Source organism: Carex rostrata, chromosome 24, assembly GCF_964058835.1.
Source record: "Carex rostrata chromosome 24, lpCarRost1.2, whole genome shotgun sequence".
NCBI classification, from domain to species: Eukaryota; Viridiplantae; Streptophyta; class Magnoliopsida; order Poales; family Cyperaceae; genus Carex; species Carex rostrata.
In genome coordinates, this window is record NC_135941.1 from 1,595,010 (window position 1) to 1,618,178 (window position 23,169).

General features: G+C 34.5%; 2 protein-coding genes and 1 pseudogene across 4 annotated transcripts; 1 reads left to right on the forward strand and 2 right to left on the reverse strand.

Annotated features, from left to right (window-relative positions):
• Positions 1-2,064: 2,064 nt before the first annotated feature.
• LOC144575439 (cell number regulator 10-like) lies at positions 2,065-4,158 on the reverse strand. Its single transcript, XM_078325588.1, has 4 exons — positions 3,908-4,158; positions 3,743-3,814; positions 3,420-3,632; positions 2,065-2,403 (listed from the first exon to the last, which is right to left on the reverse strand). Exons 1-4 carry the CDS (start codon positions 4,050-4,052, stop codon positions 2,321-2,323), a joined length of 513 nt encoding a protein of 170 aa, XP_078181714.1. The 5' UTR covers positions 4,053-4,158; the 3' UTR covers positions 2,065-2,320.
• A 7,361-nt stretch (positions 4,159-11,519) lies between these two features.
• On the forward strand, positions 11,520-16,043 carry LOC144575421 (vacuolar fusion CCZ1-like protein (DUF1712)). 2 transcript variants are annotated; one of them, XR_013518442.1, is made up of 9 exons: positions 11,520-11,903; positions 13,153-13,246; positions 13,346-13,529; positions 13,606-13,715; positions 13,812-13,901; positions 13,998-14,426; positions 14,520-14,675; positions 15,158-15,401; positions 15,775-16,043. XR_013518442.1 is itself a non-coding variant. In XM_078325560.1 (9 exons), exons 1-9 carry the CDS (start codon positions 11,716-11,718, stop codon positions 15,806-15,808), a joined length of 1,515 nt encoding a protein of 504 aa, XP_078181686.1. In that variant the 5' UTR covers positions 11,520-11,715; the 3' UTR covers positions 15,809-16,043. The 2 variants fall into 2 exon arrangements, 1 of the variants encoding a protein (XP_078181686.1); XM_078325560.1 differs by having other exon boundaries at positions 15,172-15,401.
• Positions 16,044-16,793: 750 nt separating this feature from the next.
• On the reverse strand, positions 16,794-23,086 carry LOC144576012 (uncharacterized; annotated as a pseudogene). The gene is made up of 8 exons (XR_013518578.1): positions 22,990-23,086; positions 22,779-22,850; positions 22,459-22,672; positions 21,889-21,967; positions 17,598-18,013; positions 17,441-17,512; positions 17,148-17,360; positions 16,794-16,932 (listed from the first exon to the last, which is right to left on the reverse strand). The product of XR_013518578.1 is annotated as an uncharacterized LOC144576012 (transcript).
• Positions 23,087-23,169: the final 83 nt, after the last annotated feature.

The window sequence follows — 23,169 nt, forward strand, 5'->3', positions numbered from 1 at the left end:
TATGATGTTTATGGACCGCCCCCATTTCAACTGATCAGAGAGAATACCCATTCGTTGGTGGAATCCGATCCGATTAATGAACTCCTTTGGATTTTTTATTTCGGCCTCATGATTTAGTCCTAGCCTCCTTAGCTTTGATTGAGAGGCCCAAATAAAATTGTACATGTGTGTTAGAGTAATTTCGGGCTCCAATCCTAGCCCACTAAAACCCAGTTAAAATCAATGTGAAGTTGTCAACCAAAGAACAGTTAAAAATGTTACGATTGCTATCTTTTCCGGTGAATTCGGATTCGTAACCCCAAATATTGAGTTAGACCCAGACCGTCCGAGCTGATTTGACACGAATATTATAGTGTCTTCATGCCTTCCACCTCAGACCGGATTAGTCCAGATTCTGATCCGACGGACCGAATATAAACTCAAATTTGAGTTACTTGAGGGGATCCGACCCCTAATCCGATCGACATAGCTCAAGTAAACAAGCTCATTGTTCAAGTTTCTGAAACTGATATGTACAGAACACAAACACACCAAACATAATCAAATAGAAATATATATAATAGAAAAGATAAACAGCAAACTTATTTTACAAATAAAACCATCAATCTAAAATAGAAATTTTCCTTGCTAGAAAAATATATATCAATTCATCGGCATAAGAGCTTCTATCTTCCTTGCACAAATCGCTTTTAGTTAGGAGATAGTTTTTTGTTTTGAAAAAAATGAAAATTAAAGAGAATACAACAAAAGATGCATTTTGATCGTCATTAGAATACTTTCTATCTTCCTTGTTTATCATTTTTGTATGTCAATTCCTATAATATAAAGAATAATGTAAAACAAAGAGGATCTTTGTTATTATATTGTCTACCAAAATTTATAATTATTCTATGCAAAAGTATATTCATTATTGCTCAAGTTAAAGATATCAGGATTGGTGTTCTCTGATTGATTTTTTGTTTTTATGATTCTCTGACCGAATATTATTTTAAATCCAAAGGTCGGACCTTGAATTTGTCAACGCGGTCCCAAATTCCATCCTTTGGTCCTAAAATGTATGGCCCCACCATAAATAGATTGGCACGTACTTTTGTTAAAAAAAAAATACGTATCATTATTAATATAGTATATCCGAACTAGATATATTAGTAAATATATATAATTATGATATTATATATAGAGGTTAGCTACTCTATTTTTATAAGCATATGAGGGTATATGCTTATAAGTCATGTTTTTGTTTTCAAAATCACTGATCTAATGGTGGCTTTTGATTTTACTGTTTCGTTTAGCCACCGTTGGATCAATGATTTTCAAAGTGGTTTAATAAATAGTAAAAAAATTAAAAAAAATGTAAAATTTGGTCTTCAAGCACTTTTCAATATAGATATTACATCTAACGGATCATATCGACCATTTGAACATTCAAAATGCAAAAATGACTTATAAACATATGTCCTCATATGCTTATAAAAGTAGAGTAGCCAAGCACATTATATATATATAGAGAGAGAGAGAGAGAGAAAGAGAGAGAGTTAGGCTACGGTGCTATGCATATATAGTGTCATTATGTGCTATGCAATTTTCAGCTATCAGATGGACTTCAAGATTCGTGCAGAATTTAGTCGTTGGATGAAAACATTAAAATAACGTACGTTTTGACTCTCCGTTAGCAGAGTGCGTGTGTGGGGTGGGGGCAAGGACGCAAGGTGGCCGAAAGAAAAAAAAGTCTGAACTAAACCCACGCACAGATTAGCGACCAGTTTCTTCTTTACCAATAATTGAAATTTCCGTCCATTTCTGTTAAGTTCTTATCCAGCGAATTTTCATGCACTAATCTCCAAGATCATCCAATATGACACTAAATATAATATCATAATTATATTTTCTGACAGTTTAAAAATGCATAGCACAATATGACACTAAATATGCATAGCACCGTAGCCTAATACTGCAATTGGTTACAATGCTTTTTTTTTTTTTTTATATTATATATGTTTTATTTTAGTTTTCAGTTTCCATTATGAACACAGCATCAAAGATTAAGAGTAGAGAGAGAGATACAAAAGAGAAGGTTTCTTCAAGTAATTAACAAGCTCATTGTTCAAGTAAAGTTTCTGGAACTGGAATTAAAGTACAGAACACACACACTCCAAACAGAATAAAATATAATAGAAGAGACAAATTAACAATCTCATTTTACAAATAAGATCATCAATTTAAAATAGACATAAGAGCGGCATAAGAGCGGGGCACTTCTACTGCATCATTTGATCGGCATAAGAGCGGGACACTTCTACGGCATAAGAGCTGGAAACTTCTACTGCATCATGCCATGTTGTACGGGGGGAGGCGCGGTCATAGCCATGCCTGGCTGCCTTCTTGCCATGTTTTCTTGCCATCCTACATCAACACACATGATTGCATTAAGTAAACAAGCTTGTTGTCAACATGAGAAACATGCTATACTTTTGAATTTACTTTCATTTTTTTTTCCTTCCTAATTGTGAGCATGCATCTTAACTAATTTCATCCTATGAAACTGTGAAACTTATTGCATGGTAAAAATTGTATATGGAAACGGTACAAAATAAACAACCATATAACCTAATACTAATCTAATGAGAGAAATAGTGAGTTGAATGTTTGATTATTGGATCCAGAGCAAAGCTAGTGTGTGTTATGCTCACCGAAGGGCTTGCTGAGTATAACTTCAAAATATATCGGATTGGTTTCAAACGATGAATTCAAATTGCTGAAACCAACATACTTCACGAGTGATACGTGTAGATGTAAAATTTTGAAAATTTTGAACTTATTTAGTATAAAGACAAGCGGTAAAAAAATGATGAAAAATGAAGTTTTATGAGTTATTCCAATGCATTCATTTTTTTATCAATTTTGACCTCTTGATTTCATACTAAATGAATTAAAAAAATTTAAAATTTTGCATGCACACACATCACTTGTGGAATAAATAGGTTTTAACAGTTTAAATTCATCGTTTGAAACCAATACAATAGATTTTGAAGCTTATGCTCACCAAACCCTTTTGTTGCGTATAGCACATGCCAGCTTTACTCTTGGATCCATCATCACATCCATTGATCAAAATTAAATCTGATAATCAGACGGCTGGGCTGTACTTACTGGAGGTCTATTTTGTGTCTAATGTATCACCAAAATCCCTCTGCTACCGTTTGTACTTGCTTAATTGGCATTAGGCATAATACAACCTCTCCAAGAAGATATGAAACCATTTTGGATTCAATCAAGCAGAATAGATCAGAGTGTATTATCCCAAAATGGCCTCTACTGCCAGTGCCATACTACTATATAAACTAATGTAATATATATTTATTTCATAACAATATATTATAACTGGTGTGTGTGTGTGTGTGTCAGAGAAAGAGAGCGACCGAGTGCCATGTCAAAGCCACGGTTTTGGAGTTCACGATACTCTTGACGTAGAGCACAGGGTTCGCAGCAGCAGTGGACAAGGCAATCGTTGCAAGGGTCCTCAGGTAGAGAATACTGCGCTCTTAATTTGGAACGGTAAGCAAATGAGTAGATCCATTGAAAGCCCGTTAAATATGCAATAAGTGCGTATATTGCTCCACTTGTAGCGCATGCTACATGTCACACAATCAACAACTTCATGAGTATTTATATAAAGTTATGCTTATATATTACAAAGAGAAATTAATTTTTGTCAAAGGTCAAAAGGAGAAATTAAGCTTACATGACGTTCCTTGGTCGACTATCTCGGCAATTCGGCCAAAAGTAATGCACGGGCAGCAGCATGTCATCCAATCTTCAAATACACTACTATTGTTAGTATGACATCTGACAATAAAACCAATTTGATAGAACAAATTAGTGAATTGTAAGCACAAGAATTACATACAAGTTCCGCAGTCACCACACCCAAATAACCCGCTCGACCATTCTTGACGAGTCACATTCTGCATTGATGCCGGATAAATTGGAGCGCCAATCACCGGAGGCACAATTGGCTGGTTCGGATAGGTCTCCTGCTTTGGGGGATACATAGCACTTACTGAGTTAAGGCTCTTTTTGTGCCTTGTGATGGTTTCTCAAGTGCAAGCTAAAAAAAGACTTGAGATAGATAGATAGAAGAAAATAAGGATATGAAAAATTTATATAGAAGCAAGGAAGAGGATATACGCGTCCTAGGGCTGCTAATGATTAAGGTTCCGCTCAAACTCAGTTCGGCTTAATGAGTGAAGCATAATGATTTGGCTCGTAACTAGGCTTGATTTTGAAAGAAAAAACTCAGTTCATGTAAACACTTGAATCGACTTGGTTCGGCTCGTGAGCTCGCGAGCTGACTCATATATTTAGTTGATATTTTCACCTACTTAACAATATTATATTAAAATTAAAGCTGCTGATATATTCTTTCACATCTTTTTTTGAGACAGTATTCTTTCACATCTTATGGCGTATTTGTAATCTTTATGATTGCTAGCTACCATACTTGAAATAGTGATGCCATAACTTCTTCATCAAATTTAAATTAAGCCCAAATTTGAAAGCAGTTCTTAAAATCACAGTGGATTTGATGTGAAATACTTTGAATCAAACAGATGAATTCACCTATTATAAAATATATTGTTATATTTATTGACGATAATGATAGTTGTGTTGGTCTATCACCTCTAACCATTATATAATTAACAAATTAGGACATGGTAAATTTTTCTAGCTGACCTTCTAAATAATTTATTATAAATTAAATTAATTAAATTTATTTTTGCAATTCGACATAGAATCAGTTTGCTTTCGAGTAGCTCGCCTATATAATAACAATATCTTTGAAAAAAATGATCATTTCTTTCGTTTCAAATTTCAAATTTCATTTTTTTTTCATATTTTAAATTTTTTCAAATTTCAAAATTTTTTCAAATTATTTTTAAAGAAATTTGAGAAAAATGATCATTTTTTTTGTTTTTCCAAATTATTTTTAAAGAAACTTATTTTCAAATTTCAAAGTTTTTCAACATGTAACATGAGCCGGTATTTTGAAATTATTTTAAAGAAATGATCATTTTTTTCTTCTTCAAATAATCAATCTTTAAAGAAATTTGAAAAAAATAATCAAAGTTATTCAACATGTAATTTAAAGTCAGTAGAATATCTCTATCTCACTTCGATCATTTCTTTAAAATAATTAGATGATCATATTTTCAACATGTAATATTAGCTGGCTCGCGAGCCGAGCCGAATCGAGCCAAGTGTTTACGTGCATGAGCTGAGCCGAGTCGAGTTAGGTCTTTTTCAGTTTCGAGTCTGATTCGTTATAAAATATCCAGCCATTTAACTCATTAATTCGCGAGCTAGCTCAACTCATTAGCAGCCCTAACGCGTCCCCAGTCTCCACCCAAAATGTTGAAGGGGTATTAAATTGTCCCATGTGCTGAAGCAAGCTTTGATGACAAATTCTCCAGTTTGCAAAGAATTTTCATTGGATTATGCACGTCTATGTCGTTTTGTTTTGTGTCACTGTCTCTTACCTACAAAATAAGTGGTCAGTAGTTTGTCTGGGAAGCTAACGGGTAATTTCCTAATGACCGCGCGAGTCCATTGACTTATTAATTTCTTATGCCCTTCAAGGCTTCAATTGCTGTTGATTTTCATATTTGTTCCTCAGCATTTTAATTTATGGGAAATTTCTTCTATGCCTCTCAAAAACGTCCAAAGTATATATTTTTATTAAACAAGTTATATATTTTTATTTTTTAATAAAGAGTAAAATGAATACTTTATAAATTTAAAATGAGTTTTACTAGAAAAAGTTAATAAATAAGATAAATTTGTGAGTTTTTGAAATATATATAGAAGAATAAATATGATATTATGAATTTTAGAGGAGGGAAATATGTAATTTCGAGATTTTTGAGGAGTATTATGAAATAACTCCTTAAATGTGTTAACCGGAAGACTCTTACTTCGCAATTCACTGTAGTTCAATTCTCTCTCTCTATATATATTTTTTTAGTAAAAATAAGGATCATAACATAAAATTAAATTGAAATGTCAGGTAATAAAAGTTGAAGAGCACATGGAATGTTAGTTAATATTCCAACAATAACATTCTTAAATAGACATTAGACCCGTTCGTTGATCGATTCCGATCAGATTAAATAAACTCCTTTGACTTGAACTTTTCCTAGTTATTAATTACCACTATCGGGTCTCAACTTTCAATTCACAACCACACTCTCAGATGCATTAATTGTAGCCAGTATATACCCCTTAAATTCATATCACCAAACGTAAATATTTTTGTTTAGATTCCCATTAGAATCTACGTGAATATAAAATATTAAATAGCCCGGCCGTTATATCTTACTTCAAACTGAATTGATTTTGATTTTGATTTTGATCGCATAGTCTGGATTTTAACAGAAATATCATGTTAACTGATCAGGGAGTGTGTGTGGGGGGCGACCGATCTTCATTGAGGGGCGGATTCAAGATTTTTTTGACGAAAGGAAATTTTTTTTTGAATCAGATTTAAACTATTAACTAACTAGATACTCAATAAAAAAACAATGCTTTATCTTATACTTTCTAACGCTATAACTTGTAATTTATAATGCTCTAACTTATAATTCTAATTATCAATTATAATTTAAAAAAATTATTTTGATTTTAATGCTAAATCAGTATCAGTACTACTATAATACCACGTTGAAAATTTTGGTTCCCAAGCATCTATTCACCCAGACAAAATCTGAGCCCTTCATTAAATAGATCTCATCCACTCATCAAAAGCATATTTCAATCTCAGTTTTTAATTAAAAATATCGATTTTATACATCTGCTTCATGTTATCAAACATGTAGAAATCTAAATTTAGTTATCCATATACTCACCACATAAAAAGACACATTAAAATTGTATCATTTAATCTACTTTTTGTTACATTCAGAAATTTTAAAACTTGATTAAATTGATAAATCGATCAATTTGCTTAAATTAAAAAGTTTAATTAACTTAACGATCGTTCAGAAATTTTCTGACCGACTAAAATGAAACTAAAATTTCGAAATATAAACGAACTATGAATAATGTACATTCGAATTTTAGGAGTTAGAAGTAAAACAATTTATGGAACCAATAATAATTGTGTAATTATTCACGAAATTCTAAAGATTTGATATTTACTATTTGTTTAGAAATTATGAACATATATAAACAAGACATAAGATTTGAAACTTAAATAATTGTGAGGATATTAATTAGAAGTAAATGAAATTCATTAATAAAATTTATGCATACTAAAAGTTGCGTTGACTCAAAAATTTGAATCTGATTATGAATTTGCTACGTGACAAATTATTAACTATAAAATATATTAACCATTCAAATAAAACAGTATGTTAACCGTTCGATTTTAAGTAACACAAATCTCAAAGCTTGAATTGAATTCTTGGAATTTTGAATTAACCAAATCAAATTTTGAGTTCGGGTCCACCCTCCAATTAATTCAGAGATATCTCATATTTGCGCGACTTTTTGGAAAATCTCAAGCCGTTTAGATATGTTCAGCACGAATCTTAAAGCAGTCCAATTAATAAAACCTTTCCCTCTTTCTCTCCTCTCCATCCCTGTCCGTGACACACCCCAGCCCCCCCTTTTTTTTTCCTCTCTGTTGCGCCAAAGAAAGAAAAGGGACAGGGGCTCCGCCCCCTCCCGTCGCCGGCGAACCCCACCGGACCCGTCTCTGATCTCTCCTCTCTTCCTCTCTGCCCATGAGAGCCACAGCCGCTCTCTCTCTCTCTCTCGGTTTCTGCCCCCCCCCCCCCCCGTTCTCTCATGAAACCCTAGAAACTAGGGTTGAGGTGGTGCTGCCTCAGTGCTCGGCTTGGTGCTGTTCTGGTGGTGTCTTGGTGCTGCCTTGGTGCGGCTAGGGTGAATTCTAGTGTTCGAGTGAGGTGGCCGCGAGGCGAGGCGAAACCCTCGGACCCGGTCAATTTCTTTCGACATTTTCTCTTTCGGTTAATTTCTAAAATTCTTGATTTGTGTTTTGATGAATTGAATAATGTCGTAGGATGTGAAATTGTTAATTTCGAGTACGGGTTGTTGATTTTCCCGACTCGATCGAATTGCTCGAATAAATTAAGTATAAGGGGTTATATTGCAAAATGATTTTTATTAATGGTCGGAATTGTAAAATATATGACCATAGTGATTGTATGAATTAAAGGAAATTGTATTTAGGATTTTGTAAAGGGAATTAAAATTAATTACACCTTTGCTCGGGTTGTTGATTTTCCCGGTAAATGGTGCTGATTTTGTGTGTGTACCAGTCCTTGACTTGACATGGACCCAAAAATGTAAATAAATTAAATTGAAGGTTGTTTTGTGCAAAATACAAGCCTTGGGAATTTTTATAAAAATAAGGGGTATGAATTATAAAAATATAAGGCCTATGTGAGTTGTATAAATATAAGGGACCAATTTGTAAGATGTAAATTGTTTGAGGCTATGGCCGGCCATGCATGTGAAGTATTATAATTTGAGCCATATGTGAATTTAAATAATTGTAAAGAGGACTGAAATTGAAATGTTATAAATGAACTTTGAGTAAATGGTGAATTGTTAATTAGGGGCTTAAACCTTTACTAAATTATGGGTCTTTAATTAAATTGAATTGGAATAAAATAATTAAAATGCCTTATGTGATTGTTAGGAATAAATGGACCAAATTGCGTGATGTGATTTATTTTGAGATGTAGGCCGGCTATGCATATGTATAATTTTGTTATGGGCCTTTGAAATAAATTGTTGTGACATGGGCTTGAATTGAAGTATTTGTAGTAGGCCTTGAGTTGAATTGTATAAATGGGCCTATAAATTGATTTGAATATGACATGATGTGTATATGTAAATTTGGAATTTGGACGTGAATTAAATGATTATAAATGAGCCGAAAGATATAAAAGAATTGACGAATTAAATGACGGCTTTTGAAATTTAACTTTTAATGATGTAACCGAATTAAACCAAGTATACGTGTAATATAGGCGTAGGCTCGGTCGAGCAAGACGTTGTGAGGCAATTCGAGACGCTCGATCCTTAGATTAAGCGGTACGCTCGTCATAATAAGGTGCGGGATTCTTGGACTTGTTTGATACTTTATTTTCAGGAATTAAACTGTGTTTTCGTTTGTCATGTTGAATATCATTGATTGCATCCCTGAATTGCGTAGAGCATTTGCATAGCCCAATCAAATTAAACTCGAATTGATCTGAATTGAATGATTTGCATACTGGTATGGTTATAGGTTATGTCGATCTATTGTGATCTGATTTTGATTTAAAGTCACCACGAGTGGAATTGATATGTGTGTGAATGGATTTACGAAGTTAAGCACTTGGATCCAATTAATTTGCCAAGTCGGGCTGTATGCTGACTTGGATTCCCAGGATCCTAAATGGCCTTAGGTGAACGGCCCTCGATATTCCCAGTACCGGTTGGGACGAGGGAGGGTGATTTATGTTATGAGATGTGATTGGAAATCGTGGGTGACATGTGTAACGTCTATGGCTCGGTGGCATTCTCCTACGTGTTAATGCATTTGAAATGTCAATTGAATATTACGACTATTGGAATGATTCCAGAGAGGATTTTCTTTATATGATTCAAACCAGACCCTAATAAAATGTTAAGCCAAGCGATTGCAGATGGGTGTCAGATAAAGGGTCCAGCGGTTGGCCATCTGTAGGTGTCAGTAACCCTACAGATGTGGGTTTGATAAAGGTTCAGCTCGAAAGAACATCTGTAATTGCTACAAGCCCTAATGAACTGAGTTATGAATCGAGTTAAGCCAAAATATATGTTGTGTTTGAAATTCATCTTGGAAATTCCGTAAACTGTGTTGCAGGTTGATTTAACTGTTGTCGTGCATTGGCATTCTGTTATTTATGATTATAAATATATATATCTGTTTGAACTGTTATTGTTTGGGTTTCATTTTTGAATATAGAGTTTGATTGCAAGTCCAATAATCTAAACTGTGGCAAATTTCGCACTGAGAATTTATTCTCACCCCCACCCTCCCGATTATTTTCAGGTTTGTTACTCGGACGCAGCGAATGAGGATATTGGTAATGCATATAAAAGATCCACTGCCTTGCGTGTATATGTGACGATTGATTTATACACGCGGCAGGCTGTCAGACCCCCGGTGGATTTGGGGTGTGACACTTTTTCCCTCCCCTTTTTCTTTTACCGATGCAGAAAACGCATTAGGCCTACGGACATTTCAAACGAATTCGTATCCTCTGAGATATCTCAAACTTTGCGTGACTTTATGGAAAATCCCAACCGTTTAAATACGTTCTACATGAATCTCAAAGCACAAATAATACAGCCCCTGCGCTATCACCGAATAGGCACCGGATACGTCGGTCACGCAAAAGTTGAGATATCTCAGAGGAAACGCACTCATTTCGAACATCAAAAAAAAAAAATGGCAGAAAATGCATTTTCTTTTTTCTTTTTTCTTTTTCTCCTATCCCGATGCTCTTTTTCCTGTCAGTCCGCGGTTCCGTTGCAATTTGCAACGGGCACTTGACTAGTTTAACAAGATTACAATATTAGATCAATTTTGATAGAGATTGATGTGTACTTAATTTATTGGTCCGCTCCTGTCTTCATCAAGATTCATGTGTACTTAATTAACTTTAATCAAGCATTAAAATATTGGATCAAATTTGATGAAATGTTTATCGACCGCCCTCATTTCAACTGATCAGAGATAATACCCATTCGTTGGTCGAATCCGATCTGATTAATAAACTCCTTTGGATTTTTTATTTGGGCCTCATGATTTAGTCCTAGCCTCCTTAGCTTTGATTGAGAGGCCCAAATAAAATTGTACATGTCTGTTAGAGTAATTTCGGGCTCCAATCCTAGCCCACTAAAACCCAGTTAAAATCAATGTGAACCAATGACCAATTAATTCATATTCATCACTCCAAATATTGAGCTTAGACGCAGACTGTTCGATCTGATTTGACACGAATTTTAAACTGTCTTCATGAATTCCTCCTCGGATCGGATTAGTCTGGATTCTGATCGGACGGAGTGAATGTAAACTCAAAATTTGAGTAACTCGAGGGGATCTCATATTTTGCGTGACCGACGTGTCCGGTTCCAATTCGGGGATGGGGCAGGGGGAGTATTATTTGAGCTTGAGATTCGTGCAGAACGTATTTTAACGGTTGAGATTTTTCAATAAGTCACGCACAATATGAGATATCTCAGAGGATGCAAATTCCGATCGGAAAAGGCAACTCTGAACTGGGTAAAGATTTTAACAGAGCAATCTTTTCTTCATGTAGCGCACAGGCTATAGAATCAAAAGAGAACTGCATATTTTTTGTGCATTGCATGTAGCCAAAACTACTCTGTTAAAATATTAACCCTGTGAACTCGGAAGAGAAATTACTATCATTAATTACTGATTAGCCAACCTCCCGTCAACATACCTCTCCATCTCTCTCTCTTCTCTTCTCTTCTCTTATGTGATGACGGTACTGCGCTAGGATTCGAATCACTAATAACAAACAAGATAAATCGGCACTCTCTCTCTCCCTCCCTCTCTTAGGTGGTTGTATGCCTCAATTGGATTAAATTGATACAATTAGTTTAAATTTTTGGTTTATTTAAATTGCGTAGATGGGAGTTTCATCAATGGCGGCGGGGAGTGATGCGATGCAGTTGCAGTTGTGCGTATTTGACCTGAGAAGGGGACAGCAAGAAGGTCAAGAGCTTGACAAAATTCTCTTCTTCTACCCCTCTGACTGCCCCTTTCTCACTCAACTATCGCTCATTGGTCTCTGTGAAGGAATCATTACTTTTACAAGGTAATAATTTTATTTAGCTAAATTAGATACAACCATCTCCTGGAATTGTCCGATCAAGCTCAATTTCACTAGAATTTATGAAATTTCAGTTTCAGGTCTGCTTAACCTAACCCTGTATATCCTCATTGTGTAATTAACTATTATGTGGGTGAGGCTAGGACCCATTAAGGAATTTTTTTTTTTAAGTAGCAATGATTGCTGGCTATATTTCATTAACCAAAATTTTCAAGGTACCAAAAAGGGTTAAAGGAGATAGCTCCAAGTACACAAAATTTCACTTGGTCCTAAATCCTAAATCCTAAATGTCTTTCATCATACAAGACATATCTCAGACACTCCAGCACCCCTTGAAATATACGCCTGTTACTCTCCTTCCAGATTTTCAGAAGCCTGCTGCTGCATGTATCAGTGCTAGTGACTGTTGGTCTTGCAGTAGGTCACAGAGTTATTGTGATATGTTGTCTAGTTGTTGGGGGTGGGAGCCGGTAGCATATTAGGCGTGTCCATACCCTTTGGAACAAGGGGCATGTTAGGAACAGGTGCTCTCAGGTCTCTAACATTGTACCGGAACAGAGGCAACATGTTGTACCATGATGCCAGTTCCTTTTGGCTAGATTGGTTCAAGTCAAACAGTCTATTTCAAAGGATGGTCCATACGAAAAACTTGATTTTAGAAACTGCTGGTAGTCTCCACGGGACGGACGCGAAAGGCCAATTTATGCCAGGAAACAAATTTTATTGGACCAAATAGAATATGTTGTAGCATAAGAACCAGTCTTTGGTCTAGTGGTTAAAACAATTGCTCTGCGTGGGAGGTTGCATATTCAAAATGTCCTTTATGAATATTTAATGGTGACGAAGACCACCAACTTTCCTTAAAAAAAGATATAGTATGTTATAGTGTTGCACTTCTACATCAAGAATAAAAGATACATATATGGTTAAAAATAAAATCAAGAATGCCTGTGCCAGTTCAAACTTGATGCTGGTACAAGAAGGGAATGGTTCTAGTTGTAAAAGATGCAATTATATAGCAGTAATAGTCGTCGTCTGATGCTATTAAATGGGATTTTGCATTCCTAATTATCAGACAAGGTGCTGTAAATCACAAGAAATACCAGCAAGTTGCCTATCACAATAGATATTTTGGAAACTTGCTCAGTTACTGTTTTGCAGAATAACTCTATTTCGGTTTAAATAGCATTTTCAAGAATACGTGTTTTACCCTTGTAATTTTTCTAATGGTCAGAATCTTCTCTCCAGAAGCGGCGTGTGAAGTTATAGAGGCTGAGAAACACTCACATGTATTTTACGAGGCTGAACCTGATATATGGATGGTCTTGGTCTGTACCGTTGTTTCCTTACCCCCTTAATATGCCTCCTTTCATTCATATAAAAAAGATTGATCCATGACTTTCCAAAAATCAATTCTTGTTTGTCAGGTAGTAGAGAAAAGCAAAGATGACGAGCCGGTTTGGAGATGTGAATCATTACAAGGGGTACTCAAAGAGGTGCATGCTCTTTTTAAGATGTTTTACAGGTCAATTTATGCCCTACTTGACAAGCAGCCAAGTGGTGAACTTGCACGTAGCCACCTCCACTCATTTATCACCGATTATTTGTCTGGTGAGCCTTTAAATATGCTTCTTAGGTTATATGTGAATTTATGGTGGACGCTTATTATGCCTTGTCTTGCTTGTAGATTTTCAATTGGGTAAGAAGGTGCAGATGCCTTCATTTCGTGATAGCTTAAAAGAGAGAGGTACAGTGCAAATGTTAACTGTCTCACGAGAAGTTGCAATTGAAGTACAGGTAAATATTGTTACAACATTGTAGGTTCAAGAAAAAAAAATACCTATATGCATAACATACTCAAGAGTGTGACATTTAATTTCTCATGTGATGCAGTCTCTGATTACTGCTATTAGTTTTTGTTGTAACGGATGCGATTCAATCATCTTATTTCAAGATCTTTTGGTGTCAACAACACTTCCTCCTGTATGTTTCTTTTTTATCTGATACATGTTTATATGCCTAATGTATTTACCATTATTAATGCACATAATCTATAACTAGAATATTTTTTTTGTATAGGACGAGACCACCAATTTATTCTCTTACGCCACTCTGAGATTGACCCCGCACGCTTTATCATCTAGCACCAGTTCTTGGTCATATTTACGAAAAGGCAACTCAACACCTAATCTTTCAAACTTAACCTTGTTAAACGAGCATCAGAGCAGATCTCTTGATGCCTCTTCCTTGGGGCAAAACGGCCAAAGAAGCTCCATCCCAAGGCTGCTACAACGCGACAAATGGTCTAAAGGGAAAGATGGCTTTTTGGTACCCAATTTTTCAGGTGGTGAATCAACACCTGTTGTGTGGAACCAGCAAATGGAAGAGTGCAAGTACCTTTGTGTGTACCAGCAAAAGGGCATAACAGTTGTGATGCTGGTACCAGTTTCTTCTCTGGCTAATGGCGAGCAGGAGTTTGTTCAAGTGAAGAAGGAATTTCTTGAAAATGTTGGTCTTTTTATTTTTTCTGTTGTTTCATGTATGTTTTTTATTTGGTCCTTTGGGATTATGTTTTTAATAATATAGAGAATGTTTGTACAGGTAGCACAGAGAGTTACAGTTGTAGAGCAGAAACTATCGAGAGGTTGGGGAGGAGAGAATGCATATCATGTAAGTGGGTACCGGTACCTTCTCATAGACAGAGACAGGAGTGTGTCTAGAGCGACTCCAACGGGCAAGGTCACAACTCTAACAAAGGTATGGGAATTACCCAGAACACCCTTTGTTGTAATATATACATTAATGAGTGAGGCTATGGTAATATGCATATTACGGATTGACCCGTTCCATGGATCCATATCTGTATTTTCAGAATTTAAACAGTCAATCTGAATTGTTAGACATGATCTCCATATGAAAATGTACGTGTGGACCAAATTTCAGAATTTTTAGAATTTTTTTACTATTTATTTAGATAGGTAGAAAACCACTGTTTTTGAATGGTCCAGAATTTTCAAATCAAGTGATTTTCTACCTTTCTACAGAAATAGCAAAAAAAATTCTACAAAAAATGTAAAATTCGATCTACCTGTGGATTTTGACATGAATATCATGTTGAACAGTTCAGATCAACCGTTTGGCTTTAAAAACGAAGATATGAGTCCATACAGGTCGCTGTGTAATATGCATATAAAACCATAGCCTCACTCTACATTAATTATGTTTTTGTGTAATATCAGAGGTGTTTGTGCAGGAGTCACTGCTATATCTGAATAAGCTGAGAGAAGAGGTGGATATAGAGAAGTGGAGATGGCACAGGGATAATCCCAATCAAGAAAAGGAGCTTGAAGTGTGCATCCGTGCCAAAAACAATGCATGGGTGATTGCAAAGGTTACAAGAGGAAAAGAATTGTACATGGTTTTGGAGAAGGCAAATGAGACTCTTCTTTATGCAACAGATGCTGTCGAAAAGTTTAGCAACAGGTGCTTTATATTTCAGTTACTACTTCAAATTTGTCTATTTTGATTAGAGTGGGTCTTCAATACTATGCATGACACATATTAGGAAATCATATTTTACACATTTTTTATTTTAATTTTATTTTGTTTTAAATAATTAGAAAATCACTTGATCTAAAGATTCTAGACCACTAAAAAAGTAATGATTTCTAGCTATCTAAAAAAATAGCAAAAAAGTGTAATATATATAAAATTTAGTTTGCAAGTAAATTTTCATATGAAAATCATGTTGCACAGTTCAGATCAACTTTTGGACTTTGAAAACAAAAATATTAATCACATAATCAAAAGAGTGAGGCTTATCAAATAGGGCTGATTGTTTGATATTTGTTTTCAGGTATTGTGAAGGGGCTTTCTCCATGGAGTACTAAGCTACACCGCCATGCCATGACTGACAACATTATTTACTCACTGATGATCTGAGAATAATTATGCTGAGGTTATTTTTTCAAAAAAATCAATTTGTGTATGTTGTCATCTTCTTTCAGTCATTTCTTGAAGTGATATGGATTTCTCCCTTGAGTTTGGGTCTTATGTGAAATGTGTAAGGTTGTTGTAAATCAAAGTTGTTTTATGTGAATTTATAAAGTTTCCTCCCCCTTTAAATTAATTCTTTTACTAATCTGTTGCAAGACAGAAATTTACTTGTAAATTTGCAGATGCAAAGATAACAGTAGTCCTTTCTCATGTTTGGCAATTCGTTCAGACAAAGCAATTTGTATGCACAAGTAATATCATTTCTTTCGTGTTAGACATCAAAAACTGAAACCTTGGTAATATATTTCTGGAGTAAGGTGTTTGGTAATAGTGGCCAACGCGCAAAGAGTCAATTTGAGCCATTCAACAAGGTCTTCATATGAAATTTACTTGATTTGAAAATTCCTACATCATCCAAAAAGCAATGGTTTTCTATCTATCTAAAAAATTGTCAAAAACATTCTTAATTTTAAGTAAAATTTGGTTTCAAAGTACATTTTCATATGATGATCATGTTAAACGATTTGGGACAACTGTTTGAACTTTAAAAATATAGATATGAATGCATAGTACAACTAGATCCATAATATGCATAATAAGTTGGTGAAGAAAAGAATTTCGTGGAGACTTTGTGCATGTACCAGAAGGTTGCCTTACCAAACTTTGTTTGAGCGTATCGTTTATTGATTAACGCAACCACTTTTGGTAGATAAAGTTATTTAGGCCATTTGCTTATATGATTTAATTAAAGTAATACGAAAGCAGAAAAAGCAGCAATCAAATATAACTAATAACATATGTAGGACAAAAAATAAATAAAAACTTAAAACCAGGTATTACAAGATCTTTGACACATATTAACATATATCTTAATTAAATGATCAAATGAATAACAACATTATCGTTCATATTTTAGTTGTACAAGGAAACTGCATTTATTTTTTCATGGTTTGGACAGAAGGTGGTACACCTGGTGCTGCTGCCAATTGTGCTTGCATTTGCATATTTTGAGTCCATCCTGCAACAGTTGATTAGATACCAGTAAGTTTCAGTTTTCAGAATTGGATAGGCGCCAAAATCAAAAGCATCTCTAGTTATCAGCATTCAGTGTACACCATAAAATTCATTTAATCCTTGGGTAAATATTATAAACTATATACCTAAAGGGAAGATTTTTTATTTATTTTTATATAGATTTTAGAAGATTCATAGTGAGTGAGAGAGATTGAATACCAACTCCCATGTTGAAACCACGGTTCTTGAGTTCACGGTACTCCTGACATAAGGCGCATGGGTCACAGAAGGCATGAACAAGGCAATCGTGGCACGGGTCCTCGGCCAGAGAATATTGTGCTCTCAATTTCTGACGATACATAAACGAGTACAACCAGTGGCATCCCGTAAAATACAAAAGGAATGCATATATGAGTCCGCTTGTCGCGCAAGCTGTGACAGACACAACATTCAACAACCATTATAATGAGAGCAAGCTCAATAGCTAAAACACATACTTGATTTTAACTTACGTGTCATCCCACGGTCTGTGATCTCCGCAATCTGGCCAAAGGTAATACATGGACAGCACGCAGTTATCAGACCTAGAAATTCACCAATAATTACAAAATTTGTTACAAATCATCCCTCAAAAGAAAGGTAATTAAAAGTAAAATAGATGAAACTTACAGTTCTCCGGATCCTGCGCACAGTCGAACAACTCACTGGACCACTGGCGAAGTGGCATATTCATGTGTGGATTTGAAGGTTGAATTGGTGGTGCAACAATTGGATTGTATTGCGGGGCTGTGTTTTGCGGGTAGTACTGATACGGCATTGGTTGAGCAGGCTGTTGTTGATACGGCATTTGTCGGCCGGGCTGTGCATACTGTTGCCAAGGCACTTGTTGGCTGGGCTGTGCATACTGATACTGGGCCCCATAGTACTGCTGTGGAGGCTTTGGTGGAGCCGACGGCGAGTAAGTTTGATCTGCTGGCATTTGTTGGCCGGGTGGAGGGTAGTATGGTTTTGGTGCACCGTGGTACATTGCTTCTTTGAATTTAGAGATATGAAAGGGAAGAGAAGAGATCCTTTTCCTCTCTCTTATTTTTTAGATAGAATATATTTTTGCTTATTTTTGGTGGTACTTGAGGACATAGGAGGGCAAACATATATAAGCCTATTATAGAGAAATAAAGGTACATCCTTAAAAAATGAACAAGGTCAAAGAGAAAATTTTCAGCAAAAGAGAGCAAATTTGCAATGGAAATTAGCAACCCCTATAACGTATCAAGCGTGAGAACAACGATATCCAAAGTCACACCCGAATTTTCCTAGTGACGAGCTTTTATTTAATTTTTAGTTTTTTTTGAAGTAATTTATTTAATTTTTGAAAGGATCAGATTTTTTTCAATATAATATTCTTAAAATAAAGGAGACACAATAACTGAAATGGCAAGGGCATCAAAGACAACAAACAAGCCAACAAGAACTGCAACACAAACCTATAGCTCAACTTTTACTTTTACTTTTACTTTTGAACTAAAATTCAACTGTTTTGAGCAAAATCCATCTCCTGTAACATGTTGTTACAAATTTTGTAACTATGATTTGGTCATGTCACATCACGACGTCACATGACCAAAATTTATTTTTATGTAACGTAACATGACTAAAATAGTAAATAACAATCGCGTTATGCGAATAGTCACGCCATATGTGATCACGCTGATGTGACTAATTGCATTTAGTTATTGCTTTTAAGTTTAACTTAGTTAAAAAAAATAACAAAATGTATAAAAAAAATAAGAAACTGTTACAAAATAATTATAATTAAGAAATAATGTTTAAAAAATTAGTCACGTAACGTGTCACGTGACTTGACCTAATCAATTTGTGCGACTGACTTGATGTGACTAAGATGGTGGAGGACAGTCACGTCATGCATATAGTCAAGTTACGTAATCAACACACGTGACGTGACCGATAACGACTTGACTAATTTCCTTCACTAGTATAACCCATATTTTTTCCTCAAAAAATATAATAATATATTATTCTTAGATACTTACTATTATAATTTTTTCAAGATAAAACTGAAGTAATTACAATACTGTTACAATTATTAAATTAATTTTCAAACTTTATTTAAAAAAAGTACTTATTAAAAATATTTTTAAAATAAGATAATTTTTATAAAATGTTGCATTTAATCAATGCTGAACATGAATAAATGCTAAACACATAAGGATAGAAAACACAAATTAGTTGATAATTAGTTAAACATCGTTCTTTAAATGAGAATAATAGCATCAGATCAACAGAGTTGTCCATTCAAGGTTCAAGCCAAATAAGGATAGAAAAGTAAGTCGAAAGGATTAAGACATACATGATGTAAATTGGTAAGCAGTTAGGAATTTTTTTTTTATGAAGTATAAATTTATTTTGGATAAGATGATTTGATTGTTTGGTTTATCCGATTTAAAATTTTGATAGTTTACATTTCGGTTTTGACAATTAAAAATTAAATAAACCCAACAAATCAAATGAATAGGAATATTTGTATATATTGTGTTAGTGTTGCAAATTGCAATATTATTTAGTCAGTTTGGTTTAATATTTATGCAAACCGAATAAAAATTTGGTCGAGCAAATTTTAAATTGAATTAAACCGAAACAACTAATGAACACCTTAGACCTATTATGAAAACAATTTATAGTTACTTTTGAACTTTTTATCAATTATTTTATTATCACGGACTAAACATCGTCTAAATCATAAATAGATCAGCCGTAAGTCTATGGATTCAGTTAAGAGATAAATATGAATAATTGACTAGAGCGAACATGTTTAAATTAACTAAATTTGAAATTTTAGCACTAAATTGAGAAAATAAATGGACAGAAAGCAAGATGGAGTACCTTTTTAGTATAATTAAAAATTAGTTATTCCAAATTGAGTTGATTTAAAAAAGAATAGTAATCTTTTTAGATCATGTAATTTTAAAAATAAATGGACAGAAAGCAAGATGGAGTACCTTTTTACATCAAGTAATTTTCTACTTATAAAAAATAGTAATCTTTTTAAAAGATTTTAAATTTAATATATAAGTATATTTTCATATGGAGATCATGTTAAATAATAAATATCGATTATTTGAAATTTGAAAAAAATAAAATAAATAATCTATAGTACGGACCGATTTGCGTTGTGCATAGTACCATAGCCTCACTCCGCCATTCTTTTTTTTCTTTTTTTTTTTAAAGTAGAGAACACCCAACTGTTTTATTGAAGCATAATAACTTTTTGAAGTACCAAACCACTGGTAGGTACCTGATATAAATTCGCTGTTGTTACTACCAATCCTATCTAACGTTAGCTAAATTCAAAAGGTTTAGAAAACATACATCAACACACTAAACACTATCAAATAACAAAGCATCACACTGCCCATTCGCCGCACTTGCTGTGGAATGACTCCTAAAACAACAACAATTTTTAATCTGAAAAATTACTATTTAGAATTTTTTTTATTACTTGTATTTTTTGTATAAACGACAAAATTTTCCACTTGTAAAGTGTAAACCCTCTTTATATTTCATTAATAAGGATAGTAGGTCTTCCTCCTGTTCCTACTTAAAATATATCATGTTAGAAAATAAAGTCAATCTTTATTGGTCTGATCCTGTGTTACCCTGTTTTAAAATCAGGCTGGTTCACGCGGTTTTCACCTGGTCATGAATATGAATTCATCATATTTTTTTTTTTTTTTTAGTAGGACTTAACGGCTTGGAATATGAATTTATTATATCTATTAATTAGAATCCCATGAGCTAAGAACTAATTATTAATTTAATTTGCACCAATATGACAGAGGATAACAAAAATTCTTGTCAGATTATGGTAAAGGACAAAACATTTAATCAATTGAAAATCAATGAAAAATGAGACCAGTCACATCTTACACCACTCTGCTTCGGGGAGATATTTGATTTTTCTCCTTTGAGATAAAAGGAGAATCAATAAAAAAATAAGTAAATTCTATTGTAAAATAAAAAATTAATAAAGCAGAACAATCTTCAAGCTAGGGGTGTCAACGGGTACGGTAAGGGTCGGGTGGAAGCATTTTCATACCCGTACCCGTCACAAATTATCCTTACCCGTACCCTACCCTTACCCGTTACAAATTGCCTTACCCGTACCCTACCCTTACCCGTTATAGTTGTCGGATAACGAAACGGTAGCAGGTAAATAACGGTTAATACTTGTATAATAATTATTTTTATTATTTATTAAATAAAACACTAAGACACATTTATTTGTCACATATATAATCACACTACTAATATGAAAATTAATTCTAACTATATTGATTTTTATCAAAACACAAATTTTTTAAAAAAAATATCTCTGTTCTTTAATTAAAAAAATCAGGTATGCAAATAAAAGCAAGATGGTCAATTGTTCAAGTACTTTAACGGTGATTATGTTTAACACAGTTACATAAATGGTCAATTGTTCAACTTAAAAAATTTAATAAATTTTATTTTCTAAGATTAAGAGTAGTTGCCAGTTGGACTGTTGGAGAGGGATAGTAATTCAATGCTCATTAAGATATATAATATATACAATTTTTTTATATAATTACCCGATCGGGTAACGGGTACGAAATAGGCTCTACCCGTACCCTTATCCGTTTTGATAACGAAAAAAAATCTTTACCCGTACCCGTACCCGATAAGTTTACGAAAAAAAAATCTTACCCATACCCGTCTTATCGAATACGGTACGGGTCGGGTAAACGGATAAAAGGGTGCCATTGACACCCCTACTTCAAGCTTTTTTTTTTTCTTTCTTTTAATAATTATTTGTTTACATTTCTCATTAATTATAATTAATTCCTTCACTGAGCCAAGATGAACAACAGCGTTAATTGCAGAAGTTTTTCATTTGCACCATTTTGTAAGAGATAATATTCACCGAGTCATGCCTTGAACTGGAGGGGGTACACCTGCTACAGCCTGCTTCTGTGCCTGCAGTTGCACATTGCCTACCCATCCTGCCACAATTAAAAGCCACAAAAATCAATTGGCCGAATTCAATGGATCACTTTCAATTAATAAAACCATGTCTAATTAACATTAGCATTCAGAATTCGGGATGTAAAAAGTCACGTGACCGGATACGTCACTGCACAGCACAGTTCCGTCACGGCATACATGCCAGTCCGTGACTAATGTGTCTCGTGCTATGATCCATCTGAAAATTGGCACTGCAAAGTATGACACGCTAACTGGTCTGATCACAGCACGTAATGTGGTCATGCAAGACTAACGACATATATTCAAGTGCCGTAACCGTACTTTCAAATTTGATTATGACACGGTACGTAAAAATCTGACTTAATCACAGTATGGAACGACACGTGACCTACGTCATTGCATGGCTAATCACGGCACGATACATATTTACATCCCAATTTAGAACTCTGAATTTTCTAATAAAAATATTTATTTCTTGTTTTTAACACAAAGGATATAGAAAGAGAACCAAGTTGCATGTTGAAACCGCGGTTCTGGAGTTCACGGTACTCTTGACATAGTGCACAAGCATCACAGAAGGCGCTAACAAGACAGTCATGGCATGGATCCTCAGGCAAAGAGTATTGTGCTCTCATCCTCGTGCGAAACATCCAAGAGTAGACCCAATGCAATCCGGGTGAAATAAAGGAGGAGCCCGTATATGAGTCCAGCACCCGTACAAGCTGTGTGTCAAAATTCAAATCCAATAACCGCGCGCGCGTGAGTTTAATTAATAAGCATAGATAGGTACCTGATAGATATAGAAACACAATTTGACTTTTAACTTACTTGACATCCCCTGGTCGGTGATCTCTGCAATCTGGCCAAACGTAACACACGGGAAGAAGGCTGTTATGACAGCTATACATACAAAAACAATATCATCACGATATATAAAACTCTAAGAACATATTATACGCTTTGTAACAATCCATTACTTTTTTTTTTTCTGAATAGTTATCTGTGATCTAATTAATTAGCATCAAATTTAATGACTTACCATTCTCGATATCGTGGGCACAGTCAAACAATTCGGTTGACCATGGCTGTAGTGGAGTATTCAGAAACGGAGCGGGACTACTCATTGCACTCTGCATTGCACTACTAGAATCTTCACTTTTTCTGAAGGTAAGTTTAACTTTTTCTAAGGGTAAGAGAGGCCCTCAGAAATAAAATGGTG

Coding starts and splice junctions, on each gene's coding strand:
- LOC144575421 (XM_078325560.1), top strand. CDS start 11,716: ATGGGAGTTTCATCAATGGCGGCGGGGAGTGATGCGATGCAGTTGCAG. Junction 11,904..13,152: donor GGAATCATTACTTTTACAAG/GTAATAATTTTA, acceptor TCTAATGGTCAG/AATCTTCTCTCCAGAAGCGG. Junction 13,530..13,605: donor TATCACCGATTATTTGTCTG/GTGAGCCTTTAA, acceptor TCTTGCTTGTAG/ATTTTCAATTGGGTAAGAAG.
- LOC144575439 (XM_078325588.1), bottom strand. CDS start 4,052: ATGTATCCCCCAAAGCAGGAGACCTATCCGAACCAGCCAATTGTGCCT. Junction 3,633..3,742: donor AGTCGACCAAGGAACGTCAT/GTAAGCTTAATT, acceptor TGTGACATGTAG/CATGCGCTACAAGTGGAGCA. Junction 2,404..3,419: donor TGGCTTTGACATGGCACTCG/GTCGCTCTCTTT, acceptor GTGTTGATGTAG/GATGGCAAGAAAACATGGCA.